The following is a 25726-nucleotide window of genomic DNA, read 5'->3' as shown; positions in this document are numbered from 1 at the left end:
GCCTGTTTTCAGGTTTCCCTGCTTGCTTGCCTACCTCAATGAGGCACAGCAAAGCATTTTGTCTCTGTATGCTCTGGTTGCCCTCACTCAGGACACCACAGTACTCTGCAACATGGAGCCGGAGCTGCCCCTGTGCACTCTGGTGCTTCTCGTGGACACGTTGCTGTGAGCCTGGCTGCACTTATCATAGAATCAATCATAGAATCATAGAACTGGAAGAGAGCTCAGAAGGTCATCAAGTCCAGCCCCCTGCACTTTCTGCAGGCTGCCATCCAGGAGGTCCATCGGGGGGGGGGGGGGGGCGCTGTCAGTATCTAGGAGGCCCTGCAGGAGAGCTTCCACCCTGAGGAGCACTAAGAGCCTCCATGGTCTGCCCCACTGGGGGCTTGTGCCTCATTCCTCCCTCATGTCATTCCACTTACCCCTCCCTAACCCCCCCTTCCTGATGTTAAATAAAGATAGTTTGTGTTCATGAAAATACATGTATTTTATTTAACAAAACTGGTGGGGGGAGGACGGGAATGGAACTCTGGTGAGCCTGGGGAAAGGAGGTGGGAGAGGGGAGGGGGAAACCAGGAAGGAGGGAGCTTGAAGGAGGAAGCAAGAGGAAGAAGGGGGAAGGGAAGCTCAGGGCTCAGTGTTGGGATCTCACTGGACCAACTTGATTTTCATGCAAACTTGCTCCTGGGTTCGCATGTGGCCTTTGGTGGCCAGGCTGGCAGCTATCCTGTCATAGACCACCATGTTCCTCTTTCCAGTGCGGAGATCATGGATGTTGGGGGCTTCCCCCCCAAAGCTGAATAAGGTCCAATATTTTCATACTGGTCCAGGAAGGCGCCCACCTTCTGTGGGCCTTGGCAGGGTCCTGGGAGCTGGCAGACTGCTGCTGGGGAGTGGTAGAGGGCTGGCTGCCATTGACTTGCTGGCTCATGTTTTGGGGCCACTGTGTCAGGGACAGTGACTGCTGGCTCTGGGTTGGTAGGCTTGGAGCTGGCACAGGCACTGTGGCCAGAGTCAACCCCTTTAAGGGCTCTGGGGAGGGGGGAGAGTGGAATTGAGGATGGAGTGGCCACCAGGACACCCTGAGAAGGCTGGAGGATCCCTATTTTGATATAAGTGTTTACACAGCACTTATTTCGGAATAGCTATTTTGAATTTGACATTATTCCTTGTGGAATGAGGTTTACCAAATTCGAAATAAGTGCTCCACTATTTCAAATTAATTTCGAAATAGCGGTTTGGCTGTGTAGTCGCTAATAAAGTTATTTTGAAATAATGGCTGTTATTTCGAAATAACTTTGCTGTGTAGACATACCCTAACAGAGGATGGCAACCTGATACATCAGGAGCATGTGTAACTTGTTTATACCTGTGTATAAAAATGCAACCCGAAGAGTGATCGTCAGCTGACTGTGGGGATATGCTAGAATTCAGAGCATTGTCATGGTGTGCATATGTATAGTGGTGCAGTGGCGAGTCTGTTCGCTGACAACTATTATTGTACATTGCTTGGCAATAAACCTACTCAGGTGCTTTCGATCCTTATCTGATATGTGGACTTTGGGGGCCCTCTCAGAGTCTGTCATGTCGACTAATTGTGCATGATTAATGCATTAGATAGGGGAGCACACACATGCATGCAGCCAAAAGTTTATCATTCCTGATGGAGTAGAAGAGTTGTCAGGAACCCCACATGACTGACAAGACTGGTGACCCTGATCACTGATCTGCTAAGTAAGCAAAGTATTATCCTCTGCTGGAATCACAATCTGAAAACCACAAGGTAGGTGACCATAAGAACATAAGAACGGCCATACTGCGTCAGACCAACGGTCCAAGTAGCCCAGTATCCTGTCTTCTGACAGTGGCCAATACCAGATGCCCCAGAGGGATGGAACAGAACTGATAATCATCACGTGATTCCTCTCCTATCATCCATTTTCATACAAACCCCCTTATTCCTTCTCTTCAAATCCCCACTGAGTTTGATGAAATATGGACCAGTTGTATTGCCAGGAAATGTCAAAAAAGAGTGTTGGGTAACATGGTCTGGTATATAAAGAGCCATGGCAAAAACTGAAGTGCTGAAAAATAGTAATAGTAGTAAAAAGCCTAGGATTTTTCAATCATGTCTATGGTGAGATTGCTTAAACAGTATGCCACACTGCTAGCCTGCCAATTAATAGAACAGACTTGGAAAATAAAAGAAGCAACACAAACGATATAGCATTGTGTGACGGGCCATCACTGACCCGCACGGGGGACAGCTGGGGCCGCCGCGCGCCGGGAAACGGCAGCCAGTCCCAAGCCCTCCCCTCGGGCCTCGGCACGGGCTGTGGGAGCCGGTGTACCGGCAAAGCCGCACGCAGCCGCTGCGTCTGCGCTGGCGGGGGATCGTTGGCCCGTTCCTGGAGGACGCGCAGGACAGGGGTGGGGCGGAGCGAGGCGCACTGCCAGAAGGGGAGGGGCCCTGGGCGGCACCCAGCACGGCGGGCCAGTTTAAAAGGGCCCACCGCCAGCAAGGAAGGGGGCAGCCAGGATGGACCCTGAGCAGCACCGAGGCCAGCAGTCGGCCTGGCCTCGGCCCCGGGATTCCCGGGACGGGCACCGCAGCTGGCGGTCGGCCAGCCCCTGCTCTGACGGTGATCGGCCCTCGCCCTGCCGGACCTGGAGGGAGCGGACCCGGCGGAGGTAGCAGACCTCTGAGGTATCACCAGGACGACCCCAGACCCGAACGGCTGAACCAGGGTAGGTTTCGGAGGCGGGGGCAACGGCCTGAGGAAACCCGGGAAGGGAGGAAGGAGCCCGGGGCAGAGCGCTTTTGGAGGCCATGGGTAGACGGGTTATGGACGGAGTGACCCCCGTCTACCACGTCGGGGTGCAAGCAAGCCCCGACGCTTAGGGCCCTGGGCTGGGACCCGGAAAGAGGGCGGGACCGGGTCCTCCTCCCTCCCCCGAAGGAGCATTCAGCTTTGAGCAACGCTGGCTTGGGCGCGCAATAGAACCGAGACACACCCCGAGTAGGGGGAGATTGGATTGAGGGGCTCAGGCCCCATCCGGCAGGGACGGGTGACAACTGCTGGGTTCGTTGACCCTGCCTTCCTTCTGGGGAGGGGGTGATCGCACCCGATTGCCCGAGCTTCCGAGCAGGGGTCCGGGACAGGATATAGACGGAAAGAGGTGAAGGGGTCCGCCGAGCCCCCCTCTCATCCCGGGAGGGGGTGATCGCACCACGGACCCCTCACACATTGGAAAACTCAAATCCTGGCAGGGCAACAGGCAATCCAAACACATGACATACTTGAACTGGTAAAGCAGGAAAATAAGAGATTGGAAAAAGCTGGGGAAACCCTGCAAAAGAGAGAAGTGCCGTCCCTTGCTGCAAAGCAACAGGCTTCTGGAACTTTCACGATACCTGAAGCTCTGGGACAGAAATGGACAAAGGTGGTGCTGGCAAATTTAAAAGAGGACATGGGGGAGCGGGGTTGGCCGGGGGAGATCAGGAGGGTAAGTCGGGGAGAACCAGCCATCCGGAAGGGGATTGGGGAAAGTGGGGTTGGCCGGAGGGGCAGTGAGGGGGAGCGAATTGGCAGGTGGGGAGTGGGAGTGACCCGGGCGCACGCAGATAATTTCATTCTTTTTTTAATATGCATTTATATTTTTGGGCTGCAAAAAACAGTACGGAAAAAAACGAGTTCCAACTAAAGTAACAAGTTTGGGAAACCCTGGTCTAGCCAGCTTTTTGTCCGTCTTGCAGTCCATTTTTCCAATCCACATTCCTTTAACTTGCTGGCAAGAATATTGTGGGTGACCGTATTAAAAGCTTCGCTAAAGTTGGCACTGGGGGCTTTGGGAGGACCAGGAACAACTTATTTGAATATTCATCATTTGCTTAATAACTCTGTAAATATGCAAATGAATGTTACTGGTCCTCCAAAAGCTTGTGAATGGATTTACTGGTCCCATGTCAAAAAGTTGGGAACCCCTGGAATAGAGGACCTGCCAGGAATCCATTGGGATGACCCTGTGTCACGTTACTGGATTTTAGGGAAACAGCTAGATCACTGCTGCACCCATGGGGGGGGGGGGGGGGTTGCCCCAAAAGTGGTACAAAGGAGGTCATGTGAGGTGTCAAATGAAAGCTTACTTTCTTATGATTCTATATATGCTCTTCATACACCTGTATAATGTCTGGGTGTGAGGTTATAAATATGTACTCTGTGTCAATATTGGAAACTTCTCTGATTGTGGCTGAGCAATAGACGAAGAATGCTCAGCCTATGGACATGCTAATGAGCAAGTCTCCATGGAACAATAGACCTCTGAAGCCCAAAGACACACCTGGCCACTGACCATGTGACTGTCCCCAGCTTGGAAGAAGCAGGGGGGGGGGGGGGATTTAAATATGCCATGTGGACAACTGCATCTTGGTGCTCAGCATAGCTCTTCACCCCAGAGGCAAGAATGCAGGGATCGAGGAGCTGGAAAGAACTGTGGACCTGATGTAGGATGTACACCAAAGACTTTTAAGCCAGCTGTTATAACATCTTTGCTGCAAGCCTGCATGGAGAACTGGGAGATTCGATGCATGTAATGTATGATACTTTAACAACCTTACTCTCACGCTTTTCTTTATTTTAGTAATAAACCTTTAGATGTTAGATTCTAAAGGATTGGCTCAGTGTGATCTTACGGGTAAGAGCCACATGGTAAATTGACCTGGGATCTGTGGCTGGTTTCTTGGAACCAGACAGAACTTGTTCGGGGTAGATGAGATTGGGCTCTAAGACCCCTTACCTGTGGGCAGATCCGGGGCTGTTTGGGGCACAGAGTGCGCTGGAGTGTCAGAGGGGTTTTGCTCGTGAGACTTCTGGCTGGCTAGGCAGGCAGCAGAAGTGCTCTGTGGGACTGGTTTGTGGCCTGTTTGTGGCCTGTCTCAAGTCTGGGGGCTGTAAGGAGCAATTCGCCCTAAGCGGACACCCTCAACTGTGCCCAGACCTGGCCCGGTCCGTCACACCCAGCCTGACTGATGACAGGAAGAATACAAAAATATTACTTGAACATGCAGGATTTTATTCAGGAAGGCCAAAGTGCAATTGGAATTTCAGCTAACATAGCATGTGAAGGATAACAGGAAGGTTTCTATAGGTATGCTAGCAAGAAAAAGAAAGTGTGAAACCTATGGAATGGGGAAGGAAACCTAGTGATAGATAATGTGGAAAAAGCTGCAGTACTCAATGCTTTTTTGTCTTGGTTTTCACAGATAAGGTCAGCTCTCATACTGCTGCACTGAGCAGCACAGAATGGGAAGAAGGTGAGCAGTCCCCAGTAGTGAAAGAACAGATTGGGGACTATTTAGAAAAGTTGGACTTGCACAAGTCCATTCGGCCAGATCTAGTGCATTTAAGGGTGTTGAGAGAATTGGCTGATGTGACTGCAGAGCCCATTGGCCATTATCTTTGAAAATTCGTGGCAACTGTGGGAAATCCTGGATTACTGGAAAAAGGCAAATGTAGTGCCCATCTTTAAAAAAGGGGGGGAGGGGGGGGAAGAAATCAGTAAATGTGATGTACCTTGACTTTAACAAAGCTTTTGATACAGGGACATCATCAGAATTTTTTGGGCCCAAGACAGTACTATTAAATTGGGTCCCCTATGCCCAACAGCTGTAACCAGTCGTACACAGCCCCCCTCCCTCCTCTTCACTAGTGTCTAGCTAACGAGACATACTCCTCTGCTTTTCCCTTCTTCCCTAACCTTGGCTTTCTTAGTTATAATTTGTGAAGCTTTTTATCATACCTTTGGTATGTTATCTTTAATACAATGCAATTTCTTGTACGCAAGGCCATGAGGCCCCACATTGCTTAGAAACCACATTGCTTATGAATGTAACCTGTGGAATGTGTGTGAGGTGTGAATGAGAAATTCCCAACCAAAACGGCAGTTTAGGATCTGTGACCTTTTAAGGCAGACAAAGACCCTGCAAGCAGATAAATTAACTAAATCATAATTGAATCTCCAGGAAGCTGACATCTGGCCTGCACTCCAGCCACCAGCAAAATCAAAAGTAATCTACATCGCACTTGCAGCCCGTCTCCAAACTGCCAGCATGAATGTGATGTGTGTGTAACACTTTACTTTTAAAAATCTGTACCAACAAACAACCCCGGAAGCAATATTGCTCCAGCCTACCCTTTGTCCTGGGTTGTTCCTTAACAGGTCTGAGGAAATGCAATAACAGCAGCCCAGGGAAGACAATGATTTTTTTTTTTTAAGAGATGTGATTTTATAATCTTCAGAAACACACTAATGAAAATTGTAAAGCAAATTATCAACTAGGGTCCCATAAACTAACACAGTAAATTCAGAAACTAACAGCATTTACCTGGGGCTGGAAAATACCTGTTAAATGGCTTAACTTGAATGCATATTTTATAAGTTCAATGTTTTACTAATAGGCCTGGCAGGTTTTTTTTTTTTTTTTTTTTTTTCATTTTTAAGTTAACTAGATGCTTTCTGGAGGAAGCAAAACCACAAAAAGTGTGTAGGTAGACATTAAGTCCCAGTGGTGCCTGAAATGTTCAGCTGCCCAAAGCATCTTCATATTCTGTATGGCTAAAGACAGTTCTGTTTTGATACGGTCTCCCAAAGTCTTTTCGCCAGTAAGTTACAGAAGTATGGTTTGGACAAATGGACTATAAGGAGGATAGAAAGCTGGCTAGATCATCTTACTCAATGGATAGTTATCAATGGCTCGATGTCTGGTTGGCAGCCTGTAGCAAGTAGGGTGCCCCAGGGGTTGTTCCTGGGGTTGGTTTTATTCAGCATCTTCATTAATTATCTGGATGATGGGATGGATTGCACCCTCAACAAGTTTGTGGATGACACTAAGCTGGTGGGTAGAGATAGGGTCCAGAGTGCCCTAGACAAATTGGAGGATTGGGCCAAAAGAAATCTGATAAGTTTCAACAAGGAATATGTGTAGAATCCTTCTCTTAGGATGGAAGAATCCCATGTACTACTGTAGGCTGGGTACCAAGTGGCTAAGTGGAAGTTCTGCAGAAAAGGACCTGGAATTACAGTAGATGAGAAGCTGGATGAGTCAAGAGAGTGTCCTTGTCAAGAAGGCTAATGGTATATTGGACTTCATTACTAGGAGCACTGCTAGCAGATAGAGGAAAGTAATTATTCTGCTCTATTTGGCACTGGTTAGTTGGGTCCCCACTATGAAAAAGATGTGGAAAAACTGGAGAGAGTCCAGCAGAGGGCAATGTCAATTATTAGTGAGGTTGGGGCACATTACTTATAAGGAGACGCTGGACTTATTTAGTCTATACAACAGAAGAATGAGGAGGGATTTGTTAACAACCTTCAACTACTTTAAGGGGGGTTTCAAAGAAATTAGAGCTAATCTATTCTCAGTGATGGCAAATGACAGAACTAGAATCAATTTTCTCAAGTTGCAGTGGGGAAGGTCTAGATTGGATATTAGGAAAAACTACTTCACTAGGTGGGTGATAAAATACCAGAATGGGTTACCGAGGGAGATGGTGGTATTTCTAACCTTAAAGGTTTTTAAGGCCAGATTGATAAAGCTCTGGCTGGAATATTTTATTTAGTGTTAGGTTCTGTTTTGAGCTGGGGGTTGGACTAGATGACCTCCTGAAGCCTCTTCCAAGCCTAATCTACTCAATTCAATGTCCAATACATGAACTTGGCAAGGGGCATTATTAATGTTACTAAAACACAGAAACTCATAAGAAACAACAGATATGGGCTGTATATGTGAACATGTTCCAAAAGATTAGCACAAATACATCCTGAGTTAACAGAGAGGTAGATTTCAGAGAGGTAGCTGTGTTAGTCTGTAACTGAAAAAACTTAAACAGAGGGTATGTCTACACTACAACGTTAATTTGAACTAACTTAGTTCGAATTAATTAATTCGAACTAAGCTAATTCGAACTAACGGATCCAGACTAAAAAACTAGTTCGAATTAGCATTTTGCTAATTCGAACTAGCATGTCCACATTAAGTGGACCCTGAACCGGGGTTAAGGATGGCCGGAAGCAGCGCCGGAAGGGCATCAGAGGAGGACTTAGAGCGTGGAGATGATGTCTCAGGCTAGCCGAGGGCTGTGCTTAAAGGGTCCCGACCCCCACCCCGGACAGACAGTTTTCAGGGGTGCCAGTTTTCAGGGGAGCCGCCAGCCTGGTCCCGGGAAGAGGGGGAGGGCTGGGGGGCATCGGGTGGGTGGCTCGAACCGTGCCAGGTGCAGGGTCTGCTGGCTGGGTGCTGGCAGGCGTGCACCTGGCACGGGCACCGTAGCCAGCCCATGCCCCTTTAAGAGGTCCGGGGCTGGGAGGGGGGCAGACGAGTTTCCCTGGTGTTGGCCAGAGTGGCCACCAGGGAAACCTGGGGAGGGCTAGCCTCCCACTAGTTCGAATTAAGGGGCTACACACCCCTTAATTCGAAGTAGCTAGTTCAAACTAGGCTTAATTCTCATGGAATGAGGATTACCTAGTTCGAACTAAGCGCTCTGTTAGTTCGAATTAAATTCGAACTAATGGAGCGCTAGTGTAGCGCCTATGAAAGTTAGTTCGAACTAACATCCGTTAGTTGGAACTAACTTTGTAGTGTAGACATACCCTTTGAGACCAACAAAAAATGTAGATCGTGTCATGAGATTTTGTGGGCACAACCCACTTCTTCAGATGAATAGAGTTCAAGGGATTGGTCCAGTTTTCAAATAAATAGCACAGAGAGGGGCTGGGGAGAGGGGGGGAGAAGAGGAGGAAAAAAGAAGGAAAAAAAGGGGGGAAAAAACTGTCAGTGTCCATGCTAAATGAAGCTGATAAGAGTACTTAGTACCCACTTCAAGTTTGCTTTGTTTGTTTTTTTTATGTCATTAAGATGTGGAATGTGGAAAGCCATCCAGCCAATGTCTTTGTTTAGCGATAAAGGGTTTGACAGAAGTGATGAATAGGGATTTTTGTTTGAGATTTCTGGAGCAAGGTATAAGGAGGGATAACAAGCTGATGTTATGAAACATTTAAGATGGTATGAAAGTTGTTTGTCTCAGTCTATAAGGGCATATCTACACAGCAGGGCTAAAGTTGGAATAAGTTATGCAACTTGAACTGTGTCAATTGTGTAGCTCAAATCAAAATAGCTTATTTTGGCTTTTAGCACTGTCTACGCAGCAGGAAGTTGAAGGAAGAACACTCCTTCCCTTACGCCTCATGAAATGAGGGTTATAGGAGTCAGAGTAAGAAGTCCTCCAGCTTGACATTATTTCAAAATAAAGGTTGGCAGTGTGGAAGTGCACTGTCAGTTATTCCAATATTCCGAAATAAAGCTGCAGTGCAGACATAGCTTATATAGTGGAATACCTCACCTTAACCTTTTATGTGACCTAGAGGAATGCAGAAAGTCCAAATGTTGACTAAACCTCTCATGGAGCCAGGCTGCTACTGAGGGCAATAATTGAAGACAATTGAGTGCCTTTGACACTGAACTGTGCATATGGTCTATCTTTATAAGTGACATCAAGATCTGTTGAAGTAGCAGGCTGCATTTTCTGCTACTGCTGATAGCACTGGAATGCCAAAAACAGAAGCACTGAGCAGCAGTTATAACATTCTTCAGCAACTTTCTTAACAACACTAGCAATTTTTCTTGCCTGGGACCTTAAAATGAGAATGGCACGCTGCATTAATCTTCTGTTGGACTTATGTTATGCTTATTTCACCCATATCTCTCATCCTATATTACTAGACCAAAAGGCTCCACGGGATATTTTTTTATCTTTCCTACTTATAGTACTTTACGAATGGGCCTTAACTAAGATGCTAATTACCTTACACATTACAAAGATAGCTTCCCCACTTATCACCCCTGATTAGCCATTAATTGACTCATAGCATTCTCTCCCTCGCTCCACCTTCTGTACTAAATCTGATTTGTCAGTTTAATAATATGTTCACTTTTTTCATTGTATTCCTTTGGTATATATGGTCATGCCAATTCTCTTCCAGAACATGATCTGAGGAAGTGAGTTTGGCCTATGAAAGCTCATCATCTATTAAACCACCTTGTTAGTCTTTAAAGTGCTACATAGTTTTTCCTTTTGTTTTAGCAAGATCAGACTAACATGGTGTGATGTAGTGTTAGTACCTTGCTGGGCAGTGGGCTGTGGGTGACCTCCACTGGTGGCTGTTTGTAACACAGCCCAGCAGGACAGGGGATGAATCATTATGCAAGGGGCTCCCAACTTGTCTGACCAGTTGCCTCCCAGGGAGAGAGACAAAGGAAGGAGGACAAGGCCTGGAAGGGATGTTTATTAGTTTAGTGTCTGGAATCATGGAGGAGGCAGCCTAAGCAAGGGGCTGGGATTTAGGGGCTCAGTCTCCCCCATCTCAAGGGGGCTGAGGCATCCTAGGCCTGGCCGTGTAACCAGATTACATCTATGCTGTGCTGTATCCTGGAGAAGCAATAAACTCCCTCTATTCTACTGAATGGTGGAGTCTGTTCGTGCCATTACGGGGGTGCAGGAGTCGGGGGAACCTCATACATGGCTACCTCTCTATTACTACTTGAAGTATATGTTGCTTTTAACTATTCAAACTATAAGCTAACTGTAACTGAAATTGACTTCAAAGTTGGAACAAGCCTATCATAAATGAGTGCTTTAGTATCTCTGCTCCTTTATGTTCCCCATCCTTCTCTTAAAGTAGGCAAGGATATTATTTGTGGTTTTCAACATTGCTGCATATTGTGCAATAATCTTAACTGAGCCATCTACCAGTGCTTCCTGCAGGTGAGCTTTCTTTTTCAGAATTTATCAGTATGTATATATGTATAATATTATGGTTTGTATCAAAGAACAGGTTGGACTTCCCTGGTTTGCCACCCTTGAGACCTGATGTTGTCGGACCAAGGAGTCCTGGATTTGGGAGGTTCAACCTGTATATTGTTACAGAGGCTGCGTCTAGACTGGCAAGATTTTGTGCAAAAGCAGTTGCTTTTGTGCAAAATCTTGCCGCCTGTCTACACTGGCTGCGAGTATTTGCGCAAGAACACTGACTTTGTACTGTACAAAATCAGTGGTTCTTGTGCAAATACTTTGACGCTCCCACTCAGGGATAAGCCCTCTTGCGCAAGTATTCTTGCGCAAGAGGGCCAGTGTAGACAGGCAAGTTAATTTCTTGCGCAAGAAAGCGTCTACACTGGCACAGTGTCTTTCACGCAAAAGCATCCGTGCCAGTGTAGACGCTCTCTTGTGCAAATACTTTTAATGGAAAAACTTTTCTGTTAAAAGTATTTGCGCGAAATCATGCCAGTCTAGACGCAGCCAGAATGTATCAGTGTGTACCAGTGTCTATCTATCTAGTTAGCTAGCTAGCTATCCACACACAAACACACACACCTGAAGAACCTGCTTTATTATATAAAAATAAACACTTTTCATACATATGAGTAGTTTTGATTTTCGCCCTTCAGTTTGCACCCTCACATTTGTCCAAATTTAAATTTAAGTATCCCATTTCCAGTATAATTAGATCTTCCTATTTTTCTTTTAGAAGGACAACTACTCACTGCAGCTCTGTTCCCTCTCACTAAATCATCTTTTAATCTGACAGAACATTGTCCACTTATTCTGTTGTTATTTATTTCCCTTTAATAGTCTTTTGTCACATATCTTGTCTCAAGCCTTTAGAAAAGCAAACAAATCATGTCAACTAGTTGGTTCTCCACCATCCACTATTTCATTAGTATTTTTTCAAATAATTCTAACAGGTTACTGAGACCTGATTTACCCTCACTGAAGGCATACTGTTTTAATCCTATCAATTTACACTTATCCAACTACTCTGCCTCAGTTTCTACAGAACTGAGGTGAGGTTCATCACTCTGCAGTTCCTTCACTTCAGATGTAGTATCATATCATCAACTTTCTTATCCCCCCAAGGAGTTCCGAGGAGATTGTTATTGCAGACTGTTTTGCAACCAGTGCTGATACAACCGAGGCAGCTTCTTCAACTGTTAATTTCTTGGCACATTTCACTTCCCCTGACTGTAGCCCTCCTATGCTTATTTGTTGTCCCAGTTAATGTTCTAAGGAAAGGATGACACTACTACCCTTGCAAATATTCATGCTTTGTGTTCACTAGTGATAGAATTTTCAAAAGCAATCATCATTAGACTAACTTTGCTCCCACTGAGGAATAGGTAGGCCAATGATGTTTCAATTAAAGTAGTTGGCCAATGCTGAGGCCTGAATTCCTTGGTTTAAATGGGAGTTAGGTGCCTAAGGACCTTAGTGGATCTGGGCCTCAATGCCTCTCAAAATTCCACCCAGAATGCATCTTCTAGAAGGCTCAGTCAACCTGAACCAGAAGGACCGTGTGAGCACTGGTATTATACAAATGAAACCAACCTCTAAATCTCCTTCACATCAAATATAGACAGCACAGTGAGATAAGATGCTGAATAAACAGCAAATAGTTGAAACTAAATGAAGGCAAGATAGAAGTTGTGCTGGTGGATATAGAAAGACATTTTGGACATCTGGCCAAAACTATAATGTCAACATTAGGCATGTGCCCTCTGATTGTCAAGCTAGGGCACACTTTCAGGAACCTTCTGTATTCTTCATTGTTCCTGGCTAACTGGCATAAATGCTTGCATTTTATACTCCTTCTCAGATTAGGATTTAGCCATGGTATTCTACCTGTTTGTCAACCCCAGGCTTATCTTCTGAAATGCACTGTGCATTTAAAAGTGAATGCCATGGAAAAATTGCAGATGGTGCAACATTTGGCAGCCTGTCTGAGTAACAAAGAGTTAGGAGAGCACATCATGCTGATGCTCTGCATGCTGTATAAACTCCCTGTCCAGAACTAGTTTTAATTTAATATTTCTTAGTGGATTTGGTACAGTGTGTTAATCTGTCTGTATAACTTGAAGAAAATTTCAGTTGCTGTACATTAAAATGTAATCTTAGACAGTGCTTTTCTTGTAAGAAAAAAAGTGCTGGTACTGCAGGCTCAAAGTTGTTGAGAGGGGAAAAAAGAAAACCTGAGCGGGCTTCCATCAGAAGCCAAGCTACTCCAGGAAATAGGTGCCGGTATACCAGAGAGGAATCCCGTTAAGTTAAAGTATGATGGGAAAATTGGTGCCGGTATGCCACCCCAAGGCATACCGTCACAAAAAAATCACTGGTCTTAGAAACTTAGTCAGGGATGAAGAGGACCCAGAAATCTTAAGCTAAACTTTATTGGTCTGCCAATCTACCCTTTTCATCAAAAGCTTTTATTGCTTGGCATTACGGATTTATAAAATATTCCAATTCCTCAGTTTTAAAAATGAGAAGCAAACATAGGGGGAAAGCAATGCCCTTTTCAACCCCCAGCATAGAGCACTTACATGGAGATCACTAAGCAGACTGTCTTTAAAATAGCACTTCATCACCATGCATCTAACTTTCTTTTGTTATACATATAATCTTTATTACTATCCTGTGCACAATACAGTTCACTTTATTATGTGAAAGAAATAATCTATAGAAAAGCTACATTTAACTTCAATGCTATTGAGATTTATTTCAGCAAAACCATTACATTTGGAAAGCCTGGATAGCAACTATGCCTTTTCACTTGCAGCTTCCTATGGATGCTCCATTGTGTCTTTTAAATCGTAATTAAAGCTCAGTTTTACTATGTGCCTGTTTATAATTAAGCCTAAATTGAAGTTTTATGCATGTTGCACTGTAATAAAGGTGCCAATGGTTCTTTGTCTGTATAGTATCTGGTGTTAGCACTCTTCCTCTCTGATTGCCTACTAATGGCTCTTATCTGCCTCTTTTGACTATCCAGTCTTTGGGTGCCTATAGATTATTTGTTTTTCCAGTTACATTCCAGCTCTGCTTTCCCCTTGATATTTTTATACCCATTGCCTCTTCTTGTCCTCCCCTCCCATTTTTTCCTTCTCTCCCTCCTCCTTCTTCCCTCATATTTATTTTAGTTCTGGACATCCAACACTCTAGTCATCTGAAGAAATGGGCTATGCCCATGAAAGCTCATGATACCATCTACATGTTTTGTTAGTCTTTAAGGTGCTACCAGACTACTTGTTGTTTTTTAAGATTATTATGTAATAAAACAGTATGCAAAGAAATTGTAACTCACACAGAGGTTTCAGTGATTGTCTTTTTATGACTAGCTACATAAAACCGAAGACTTTACTACTTACTATAGAAATATGACTTAGTTCAAAATAGGAACTGAATGCCAAAAGCAGAGATAATAAAAAATTAATTTTTTATATCCTCATAAAATGTATATTCATGCACACAAACTAGTAATACTATAGAATACGTTAGTATCATCGCTCATAAATAAAACTGCAAAATATTTTCCAAGATCAAAAAAGTTTAATAAAACCTTAATAAATATTTAGGAATTTAATTTGTAAAAAGGGGAAATTTCAGTTTCTTTTCAAGTTGTACTCATTTACCAAAAAAGAAAAAAGGAACGATCTGATGTAAAATTGATTACCTGAAACTATCTGATTGAACATTTATTGAACAATGCTATTCTTAGCTGAGGCCACTGAAACTAAGCAGTTTTTGACTGAGGACTTTTGAGAACCCTGGAAAATCTTTATTTGGCAATTTGTGTATTAAAACTACAGGGCTACATCTACATTGGCCCCTTTTCCGAAAGGGGCATGTTAATTTCAGAGAAGGGGCCAATGTAGATGTAGCCCAGGACTTAAAAATGTACATCTTGATAATCAACCTTAAATTACTGGGTACTAGCTAGATTTATGTTAATACTGACCCAATTAATATGCAATTATTACCCTTCACTGTGATTAGGTTAACTCTAGCTATAAAAGGGAACAGTCTGAGTTTATCAACTTAGGCTATATTTTCAAAAAATTATATTGTTCATTTGTCAAGAAATATGAAAAATGATATCCAACATACACAACAGCCAAATTCCTCCCAGATAAGAGAATATAATGGATTTGTGCCCAAGAACAAAGGAAAAGGTTGTAAATTCATATAGATCAATAAATATAGATAGTTGCAATTTTTTTGGAATTAGAGAAATAAGATACAGACCTTAAATTCTCCTTTACTTCCAAATTAGAGAGAAAAGGCCTGCCTTTGAAAGGAATATATAGATACTTAGGATATTATTTTTTTAAAAACAATTATTAGTCTGGCATTCATAACTTACAGAAACTCTTCTGTTACATGTCTAATAAGTGTATTATTTACCTAATGCAGAAGCAGCAACTGTGATGTTGTACCAAGGTATTTCCTCTCTGTCAAAGATCTTGGCAGTTTTAATGGTTCCAGTATTAGCATCAATGATGAAATACCTATCTTCTTCTGTATTATGATCAATGAAATATCTATGAAAAAATCAAAGGGCATAAATGAAGAGATCTACTCCTTGTGGCATATATTATTGCAAAGATGAAGTCTACAAAGGAATACAATATGCATAATTTCTAAGTTTTTAAAAATTGGTTCATATTTTTAAAAGCTTAGAAGAAGTTTTACATTATCAAAGGATTCAAAATAAAATCGATTTTTATTTCTTATTTCATCATTAATTCAAAACAAAATTTCAACAGGAATTTTACATGACGCATTTTGCCAGAAAATTATTTTTACATAGCAAGAAAAAAGTGCAATTCTAAAATTATTTTCTGTGACTGTGGTCTCTCTTGTTTTCTTATTTTGTATGTTGATAGCATAGCACGTCTCTCTCACTGACATTACTTTTGAAACATGATATAAAATAATTTTGCACGTAAAGGATTGCTTAGATAAGAAATGTCAGATTCATTAAACTGCAGTTGACACTGGACTAGGAACAGAACTAACAAAGTTCGACTTGTTGCCATGTTGCCTAGCAGTGAAAGTGAGAGCCTTGATGTAGGGAAAGGGTGAAATAAGAGTGCAGGAACACAAAGAAAGATTGACAAAATATTTTAAAAGCATCATTCATTCATGATGATTTTTAACATATTTATCATTTGCAGACCTCTATCAAGCTTTCTTTCTACTTCCAAACTTGTTTATAATCTCTGATGAACAATTAAGGAATGATACTGAATATCTCCTGAGTACCGTAAGTGATTTTGAGATAGTTTGAAAGTCATACTGTTGTTCTGTGATAGTTTATGGAAGATTTTTAGATCACAACAATGGTTTTGAAATATGGTATTGAAAAAATATTTTCATTATTAAAATTCATATATCACTACAATGCAGGAAAATAAAATATATAGTTCCTATTCCAAAAACCTTCTAAGTGCCTGGCTCCTGCAGACACGTACTAATAAAGACAATGATTATCAGAAAGGCCAGGTCTTAATAAAGCAGTGAGTCAGCGACCAGGGAGCTTTGCAAACAGGGGCTGCAAACAGGAAGTTTTGAGAGGGAGTTGTTCAGGTGAAGGAGGTGCTAATATAGGACCCTTGAGGGAAGTGGCTGTCTGTAGTGTGTGTTTGTGTTTCTGGGTGTGTTGCTGTGTTTGTCCGTCTGGTTTTTTTTCCCCAAGAAGTGAGTGCTGTGGCTGGCAGTTGGAAGCTGTGAGTTTCTAATCAAGGTTTGAAATCTAGAAGTGTCTGCTTATTGGCGGAGCCTTAATCAGGGGGCAGGGCTATCAGGAAGGTAAGGGCTTTATAAAGCGGTGAGTCAGCGATGAGGGAGCTTTGTGAACAGGGGCTACAAACAGGGAGTTTTGAGGGAGTTGGGAAGGGGGCGAGGTACACTCGCCATTCTTTAAAACCTTTACACAAAAATATTATCAAAACTTCCTGAGCTCAGGTGGGCCTTTAGGGGTTGATTGCATCAGAGGCAAGGATTTGAGCTGGGCCTAGCCTCAGCCTTATAAAAAAGGCAGCCAGAGTGAACGCAGAGAGCAGCGAACAGGGCAGCAGCCAACAGGTGAGTTTGCCTGGGAAACATCTGAGAGGAGCTCAGGAAGTATTTTAAAACATCTGAGGAATCTCTCAGAGTATGTCTACACTACAGCACTAATTCTAACTAACTTAATTCGAATTAGTTAATTCGAACTAAGCTAATTTGAACTAGTGCATCTAGACCTAAAAACTAGTTCGAATTAGCGTTTTGCTAATTCGACCTAGCATGTCCACATTGAGTGGACCCTGAACCGAGGTTAAGGATGGCCGGAAGCAGTGCCGGCAGAGCACCAGATTAGGACTTAGAGCGTGGAGCTGCTGTCTCAGGCTAGTCGAGGGCTGTGCTTAAAGGGTCCCGGCCTCCACCCTGGACAGACAGTTCTCAGGGGTTCCCCGCTCGCTTGTCTAACTCGATGAGGGACAGCAAAGCAGTCCTATCTTGGAGTGCCCTGAATGCCCAAACTCGGCACATCACAGCACTCAGCCATCAGCCCGGCTGCACTTGCCACAGGCTGCCATCCGAGGGGAAGGGATCAATCGGGGGGCTGCAGGAGAGGAGCCTGCAGAGCCACCCCAGTCCTCCCCATCGGGGGCTCGTATCCCATTCCTCCCTCACCTCCTTTCTTTTACCCCTTCCTAGCCCCCCTTCCTGATGTACAAAATAAAGGACACATTTGTTCAAAAATAGAAACTCTCTTTATTTAACAAAAGTGGGGGGGGATTAGCCTCTGGGGAGACTGGGAAAAGGAGGTGGGAGAGGGGAGGGGAAAACCTGGGAGGAGGTAGCTGGAATGGGGAAACCAGGGGAAGAAGGAGGAGGGGAAGTATCAAACTATGGTACGCCATATCTTCAGTACTGTGTACAGATGTGATCTCCTCACGTCAGAAAAGATGTTTTGGCCTTGCAAAGTGTTTCGAAAAGGGCAACTAAAATGATCAGGGGTTTGGAACAGGTCCCATATGAAGAGAGGCTAAAGAGACTGGGACTTCTCAGCTTAGAAAAGAGGAGACAGAGGGGGGACAGGATAGAGGTCTATAAAAGCATGAGTGGTGTGGAGAGGGCGCATAAAGAAAAGTTCTTCAAAGGAAATGAATGGGTAGCAGGCTTCAAACTAATAACAGAAAGTTCTTCTTCACAAAGCAAATAGTCAACCTGTGGAACTCCTTGCTGCAGGAGGCTGTGAAGGCTAAAACTGGAACAGAGTTTAAAGAGAAGTTAGATAAATTCATGGAGGCTGGGTCCATGGAGTGCTATAAGCCAGGGGATAGAAATGGTGTCCCTGGCCTCTCTTTTGGAAGGCTGGAGATGGATGGCACGAGACAAATGGCTTGGTTATTGTCTTCGGTCCATCCCCTCCGGGGTAGCTGGTGTTGGCCGCTGTCAGTAGACAGGCTACTGGGCTAGACGGACCTTTGGTCTGACCCAGTACGGCCGTTCTAAGCTCACGGCTGAGGGTCGGGGGTCTCAGTGGACCACCTTGATTTTCATGCACACCTGCTACTGGGTGGCCAGGCTGGCAGCTATCCTGCCCTAGATGTCCACTTCCTGTGCCTAGTGTGGAGGTCGTGGATGAGGTCCATTATGTCCGCACTAGACCAGGCGGGCGCCTGCCTCTTGCAGCCCCGGGCAGGTTCCTGGGAGCCGCCAGCCTGGTCCTGGGAAGAGGCGGAGGACTGGGTGGCAGCGGATGTCTGGCTCGTGCCGTGCCAGGTGCAGGGTCTGCTGGCTGGATGCTGGCAGGCTTGCACCTGGCACGGGCACCGTAGCCAGTCCGTGCCCGTTTACGGGCTCCGGCGCTGGAGGGGGGCAGAAGAGTTTCCCTGGTGGTGCCCAGAGTGGACACCAGGGAAAGCTGGGGAGGGCTAGCCTCCCACTAGTTCGAATTAAGTGGCTACACAGCCCTTAATTCGAACTACTTAATTCGAACTAGGCGTTAGTCCTCGTAGAATGAGGTTTACCTAGTTCGAATTAAGCGCTCCGCTAGTTCGAATTAAGTTCGAACTAGTGGTTTGCCTGTGTAGTGCCTATTAAAGTTAATTCGAACTAACAAAAGTTAGTTCGAATTAACTTTGTAGTGTAGACATACCCTCAGAGAGAAGGCAGTTATGGATAGCGATAAGTCTGCTGTTACCTACACAGCATATTGTTGTTACCTACACAGCATTGATCTGAGGAAGTGGGTCTGGCCCCCGAAAGCTCATCACCTAATAAACCATCTTGTTAGTCTTTAAAGTGCTACATAGTCCTGTTTTTTGTTTCAGCTACACCAGACTAACACAGCTACATTTCTATCACTATTCAGCATATGCCATGTTTGTCTTCCTCCCGGAAGATAGAAAGGATTTCATCTGCACTAAGTGCAAGATGGTCACCATTTTGGAAAAAAAAATAGAGGACTTGAGGACCAAGTATCAACCCTATGTTCCCTCAGAGAAGATGAAGACTTCCTTGAGAGAAGGCAGCATTTAATCTTACAGGCAAAGCAGGCTGAGGAGCCAGTGAGGGTAGTACAGGACAAGGAAGAAAACTGGCAGCATGTCACCTCTAGGGGTATGTCTACACTGCATTCCTCTTTTGAGAGAGGAATGCAAATGCAGCCAAGGGAAACTGCAAATTATCGCAGATTTCAATTTCCTGCATTTCATTTGCATAATCGTGTCTGGCCACTATTTTTAAATACCCTATTTCGAGTTAAAAAACGCTGTGTAGATATGGTTATTCTGAAAGAAACCCCTTCTTTCAAAATAATCTTTACTCCTAAAAAAATTAGGTGTAACGGTTATTTTAATACACACCCTTGACTTCAGAAAAGCAGACTTTGACTCTCTCAGCATATGTCTACACTACCCTCCTAATTCGAACTAGGAGGGTAATGTAGGCATACCGCACTTGCAAATGAAGCCCGGGATTTGAATTTCCCGGGCTTCATTTGCATGAAGCCGGCCGACGCCATTTTTAAATGCCGGCAGTTCGAACCCCGTGCCGCGCGGCTACACGAGGAGTACAGCTAGTTCGTATTAGGAAGCCTAATCCGAACTAGCTACTCCGTGCCGCATGTAGCCGCGCGGCACGGGGTTCGAACTGCCGGCATTTAAAAATGGCGCCGGCCGGCTTCATGCAAATGAAGCCCGGGAAATTCAAATCCCGGGCTTCATTTGCAAGTGCGGTATGCCTACATTACCCTCCTAGTTCGAATTAGGAGGGTAGTGTAGACATACCCTCAGAGAACTGATGGGCAGGATTCCCTGGGATGCTAACATGAAGGTGAAAGGAGTCCAGGAGAGCTGGCAGTATTTTAAAGAAGCCTTACTGAAGGTACAGAAAGAAACCATCCCGATGCGCTGTAAGAAAAGCAAAGACGGTAGACGATCAGATTGGCTTACCAGGCAAATCCTTGGTGAGCTTAAACACAAAAAGGAAGCTTACAAGAAAGTGGAAACTTAGACACATGAGGAATATAAATATATTGTTTGAGAATGCAGAGGAGTTATCAGGAAGACAAAAGCGCAATTAGATTTTCAATTAGCAAAGGATGTGAAGGGTAACAAGAGAGGTTTCTACAGGCATGTTAGCAATAAGAGGGTAATCAGAGAGAGTGTGGGGCCCTTATCTGATGAGAGAGGTAATTTAGTGACAAATGATGTGGGAAAAACTGAAGTACTCAATGCTTACTTTGCCTCTGTCTTCACAGACAGGATCAGCTCCCAGACTAATGCACTAGGCCATGAAGTATGGGAAGGAGGTGGACAGCCCTTGGTGGAGAAAGAACAGGTTAGGAACTATTTAGAAAAGCTAAACATACAAAAATCCATGGGTCTGGATTTAATGCATCTCAGGGAATTGGCAAATGAATTGCAGAGCCTTTTTTCGTTATCTTTGAAAACTCGTGGAGATCAGGAGAGAACCTGGATGATTAAAAAAGGCAAATGTAGTGCCCATCTTTAAAAAGGAAAGAAGGACAATCCAGGACTACAGACCAGTTAGCCTTACCTCAGTCCCCGGAAAAATCATGGATGGGATCCTCAGGGAATCCATTTTGAATCACTTGGAAGAGGGGAAAGTGATCAGGAATAGTCAACATGGATTCACCAAGAGCAAATCATGCTTGACCAATCTGATCAGCTTCTATTATGAAGTAACTGGCTCTGTAGATATGGGAAAGATGGATAGAAAGATGGATGTCGGGCCCAACAGGTTGTGATCAACGGCTCGATGTCAGGATGGCAGTTGGTTTCTAGTGGAGTGCCCCAAGGATTGTTTCTAGGCTGGTTTTGTTCAACATCTTTATTAATGGACTTGATGAGGGGGTGGATTGCACCCTCAGAAAATTTGCAGATGACGCTAAAGATATGGGGAGAGGTAGATAAGTTGGAGGGCAGGGAGAAGGTCCAGAGTGACCTAGACAGATTAGAGGATTGGACTGTGATGGACCAGGCACAGATGAGGGCATTCACTCAGGGCGAATTGTTCAAATTCAGGGCTCCTTACAGCCACCAGACTGGTGACCTTTCCAAACAGGCCACAAACCAGTCCCACAGAGCACTCCAGCAGCCTGCCTGAAGCCTCACGAGCAAAACCCCTCTGACACTCCGGCAATAGCCGTTCCCCAGATGGCTCCGGGCCTTATACATAGGTGGGGGGTCTTAGAACCCAATCCCATCTACCCCAAACCAGTTCTGTCCAATTCCAAGAAACCAGCCACAGATCCCAAGTCAATTTAGCCTCCAGATCTTACCCACAAATCATGCTGAGCCAATCCTTTAGCATCTAACATCTAAAGGTTTATTGCTATCAGAAAGAAAAGCATGAGAGTAAGGTTGTTAAAGGATAATACTTTACATGCATCGAATCTCCCAGTTCTCGATGCAAGCTCTAGCAGAGATGTTATAGCTGCTGGCTTAGAAGTCCTTAGTTGCACATCCTAGGTTAGGATGGGTCCACAGTTCTTTCCGGCCCTTCGATCCCTGCACTGCTGCCTCTGGGATGAAGTGCTGAGCTGAGTACCAAGATGGAGTCAGCCACATGGCATATTTACACCTCCTTCCTGGTCTCTTCTTAGCTGCAGAATGTCACCTGGCCAGCAGCCTATCCCTGTGTTCCCTGCTGGTAGCCCTTAGGTGTCGGTCACCATTCCCGAGGTGTGTCCTTGGCCTATTGAGTGCTATCGTCCCACAGGGACTCGCTAATTAGCGTGTTCATAGGCCGGGCTCTGCCCAATGCTCAAGCACATTCAGAGAGACTTCCAGTCTCCATACAGATTAGAGATTCCTAACTAGATACACAGACATTATACAGATATATAAAGAGCAGATACAGAATCAGAAGAAAATAAGATTTTGTTTGACCGCTCACATGGCCCCCTTTGTACCACTTTTGGGGCGAACACCCCCCCTTGGGTGCAGCAGTGACCCAGCTGCTCCCCTCACAATCCAATAACGTGACATGGGCCAAAAAAAATCTGATGAGGTTCATCAAGGACAAGTGTAGAGTCCTACATTTGGGATGGAAGAATCCCAAGCACTGTTACAGGCTGGGGACTGACTGGCTAAGTAGTGGTTCTTCAGAAAAGGACCTGGGGATTACAGTGGATGAGAAGCTGGATATGAGTCAACAGTGTGCCCTTGTAGTCAAGAAGGCGAATGGCATATTAGGTTGCATTAGGAGGAGAATTGCCAGCAGATCTAGAGAAGTAATTATTCCTCTTTATTTGGCTGGTGAGGCCACATCTGAAGTATTGTGTCCAGTTCGGGGGCCCCCACTATAGAAAGGATGTTAATGTATTGGAAAGGGTCCAGTGGAGGGCAACCAAAATGATTATGGGGCTGGAGCACTTGACCCATGAGGAGAGGCTGAGGGATTTGGGCTTATTTAGTGTGCAAAAGAGAAGAGTGAGGGGGGATTTGATAGCAGCTGTCAACTTCCTAAAGGGAGGTCCCAAAGAGGATGGAGAGAGGCTGTTCTCAGTAACAGATGGCAGAACAAGGAGCAATGGTCTCAAGTTCCAGTGGGGGAGGTCTAAGTTGGATATTAGGAAAAACTATTTCACTAGCAGGGTGGTGAGCACTGGAATGGGTTACCTTGGGAGAGGGTAGACTCTCCATCCCTAGAAGTTTTTAAGTCTTGGCTTGATAAAGCCCTGACTGGGTTGATTCAGTTGGGATTGGTTCTGCCTTGGGCAGGGGGCTGGACTTGATGACCTCCTGAGGTGTCTTCCAGCTCTATGATTCTATGATTATGATCAAGAGCAGATCCAATGTTGTCTTTTCACAGTGGTATGTATTACACTAACTTATGTTTGAATGTGAGCTCTGTACCCTAGGATTAGATAAATAAAAGTACTCTAGAGATGGGAGTGAGACCAGCATTACAATGGAAGGAACATGTAACTGCCTATGTATATTATATCTAGCTAATATCAAATCACTAGAAAAACTTATTAGAGTAACCAATGTTAACAGTGCTTCAAGACTACAATTTCATTTTAACAAAACACTCAAATATTTGTCCACAAATTTGCAGTTTCTGTAGAATATACAGACTGAGTTTTGACTTTTTGATAAGTATATCTATATTATATTTAATGTTCACAGCTACACAGTTTCTTTTTAAAAAAAAAAGATGAATAGCTTTGTCATCATCAATTACATAAATGTATAATATGGGAGATTAAAGCATTTAGTGTTGAATGGCTAATTTCAATGATATTTTTATGTCACTTATGAAAATAAAGTAAGTCTGGGGTAACTTATTTCACTCACTGTTTCAATTCACGTTCTATGACACTACAGAGGAAAAAAAGGTTTTGAATCTATCCATAACTGTGTTTACTTTTGCTTTAGTTTTATTTACTCCTGGACACTCAATGCTGATGCTCTTCTGAACTCCTGGGAACTGGAGCCTGTGGGAGCAGAAGTATTCCAAATCATTGCAGTGTTTCCAGAATTGGTCGAAGTCACATCCACATGTGGTGCCCTGTGCTGCTTGCTCTGGGATGTGCTCACAATGCTGTCCACAAGGGAAGGGCAATTCAATTTTCCCTTCTGTGCTCATCTGGGATCAGTAGAGGCACAGGTTCTGGCTAGAGTGAGCAAAGCAGGGAACTGCGGAAGGCCTCCTGGAGGCCAACAGGCTTGATTTTTCACCCAACGCTGCGTCTACCCTACTGTAAATTCAACCATTCAAGGTTGGGAATATTGTTACTCTCCTGAATATCAGGAGTACTGAAATTGACTTCCATGGCCCTTAAAGTTGATATGACAGGTTTGGTAGTATGGATGCATCACTTACGAAATTGACCATGTGGCCAAATTCAATGCACAGTCCTAGAGTACCCTAGGATTAAGGGTTCAGAGTCCTCCATAAAACCTACTTCTCGACTAAAGATTTCTAATCCTGATATTTTCAGAGGTCTATAAACTTCATGTGTTCAATTTTTTTCTTTTGTATCCTATTTAGAAACATCTTAGAAGTTACTATAGTATGGAGTTTCCTTGATTTTCAAATGGACTATGTGCAGAAGAAATAATGCATGTCACATTATCTGCTTGCTGGATCAGTCCCTTAGATGGTAAAGTCTTCACTTATATTGCCTAGCTTTTTGTTCTTTTCTAACTCATTTTATGGACTTACCCATTATACCATAAATAATACAAACCCAGTTTGATGTCTGTCTCATATCTCTCAACAGCTATGGACAATAAGAAATATTCTTATAAATTGCCCCTTGTAGTCTGGCATAGCTATATGCCCTAATAATCCTTCATAAATAATTTTTGAGACAGATCTGAGATCACAATTCCCACTGTCTTTGACTTTGCACATCAAACCATGCTTACTCAGGCAACCCTAAGCAAACATAGAAGTGAGAGCAATAGGAATCGTGGCATATATATATAAATCATACTATTCACTGACAGTATTTGTGATATGAAACTCCATATTCTCTACAATTATATTATTATGATGTAAGTATGGCATAATTATGATTTATTTGATGCCAGATAAGTTGTAAGGTGTCACTGAATAAGCTATGTTTTGCTGAATAGGATTATCCTATTTGTAAGCATGTATCACTTTTGTATCTGAAGTTAAACATGCTGGCAAAAGTTTTTCCGTTAAAAGTATTTCCACAAAAGAGCATCTAGAGTGGCACGGATGCTTTTGCGCAAAAAGTGTTTTTGCGCAAAAGCATCCGTGCCCAGTATAGACACGCTTTTGCGCAAGAAAGCTCCGATGGCCATTTTAACCATCAGGCTTTCTTGCGCAAAAAATTAAGGTGCCTGTCTACACTGGCCCTCTTGCACAAGCATTCTTGTGCAAGAGGGCTTATCCCTGAGCAGGAGCGTCAAAATATTTGCGCAAGAAGTACTGAATTCTGACATTAGAACGTCAGTGCTCTTGCACAAATTCAAGCGGCCAGTGTAGACAGCTGGCAAGTTTTTGCACAAAAGCAACTGCTTTTGTGCAAAATCTTGCCAGTCTAGATGCACCCACTGATCATATATCTGTATTTCAAATGTAATTACACCTGCGTAATGCCCATTAGATAAGATCATTTCAGTCTAGATGGTAAGTTGGGAAGGGCTTATTCAGGGCAATGGAACACGAGAAAAAATAATAGACTTTCGAAGAAGCTTATCTCCCACTAGGTGAGCATTCCTTTGTGTGTACTTCCCATGTGTGTTGTTCAGGAGCAGCCTTTGGAATGACAGCTGTGGACTACAAACTGTGGCATGTTGGGAGAACTTCCTGGTTCCTGCCAGGATGTACCCTCTGAC

General features: G+C 44.0%; 1 protein-coding gene across 4 annotated transcripts in view; it reads right to left on the bottom strand.

Moving 5' to 3' along the window:
* CDH18 (cadherin 18) overlaps window positions 1-25726 on the bottom strand; it is a 1008237-nt gene that overhangs the window by 86737 nt on the left and 895774 nt on the right. For all 4 annotated transcript variants that reach the window (XM_075921429.2, XM_089776420.1, XM_075921431.2 and 1 more), the window contains one exon: window positions 15291-15427. In XM_075921429.2, coding sequence (XP_075777544.1) covers window positions 15291-15427 — 137 coding nt within the window. The remainder of the gene's footprint in view (window positions 1-15290; window positions 15428-25726) is intronic.

Source organism: Pelodiscus sinensis, chromosome 2, assembly GCF_052426305.1.
Source record: "Pelodiscus sinensis isolate ZL-2025 chromosome 2, ASM5242630v1, whole genome shotgun sequence".
Lineage (NCBI taxonomy): Eukaryota > Metazoa > Chordata > Testudines > Trionychidae > Pelodiscus > Pelodiscus sinensis.
This window is presented reverse-complemented; position numbering and strand designations above follow the sequence as displayed.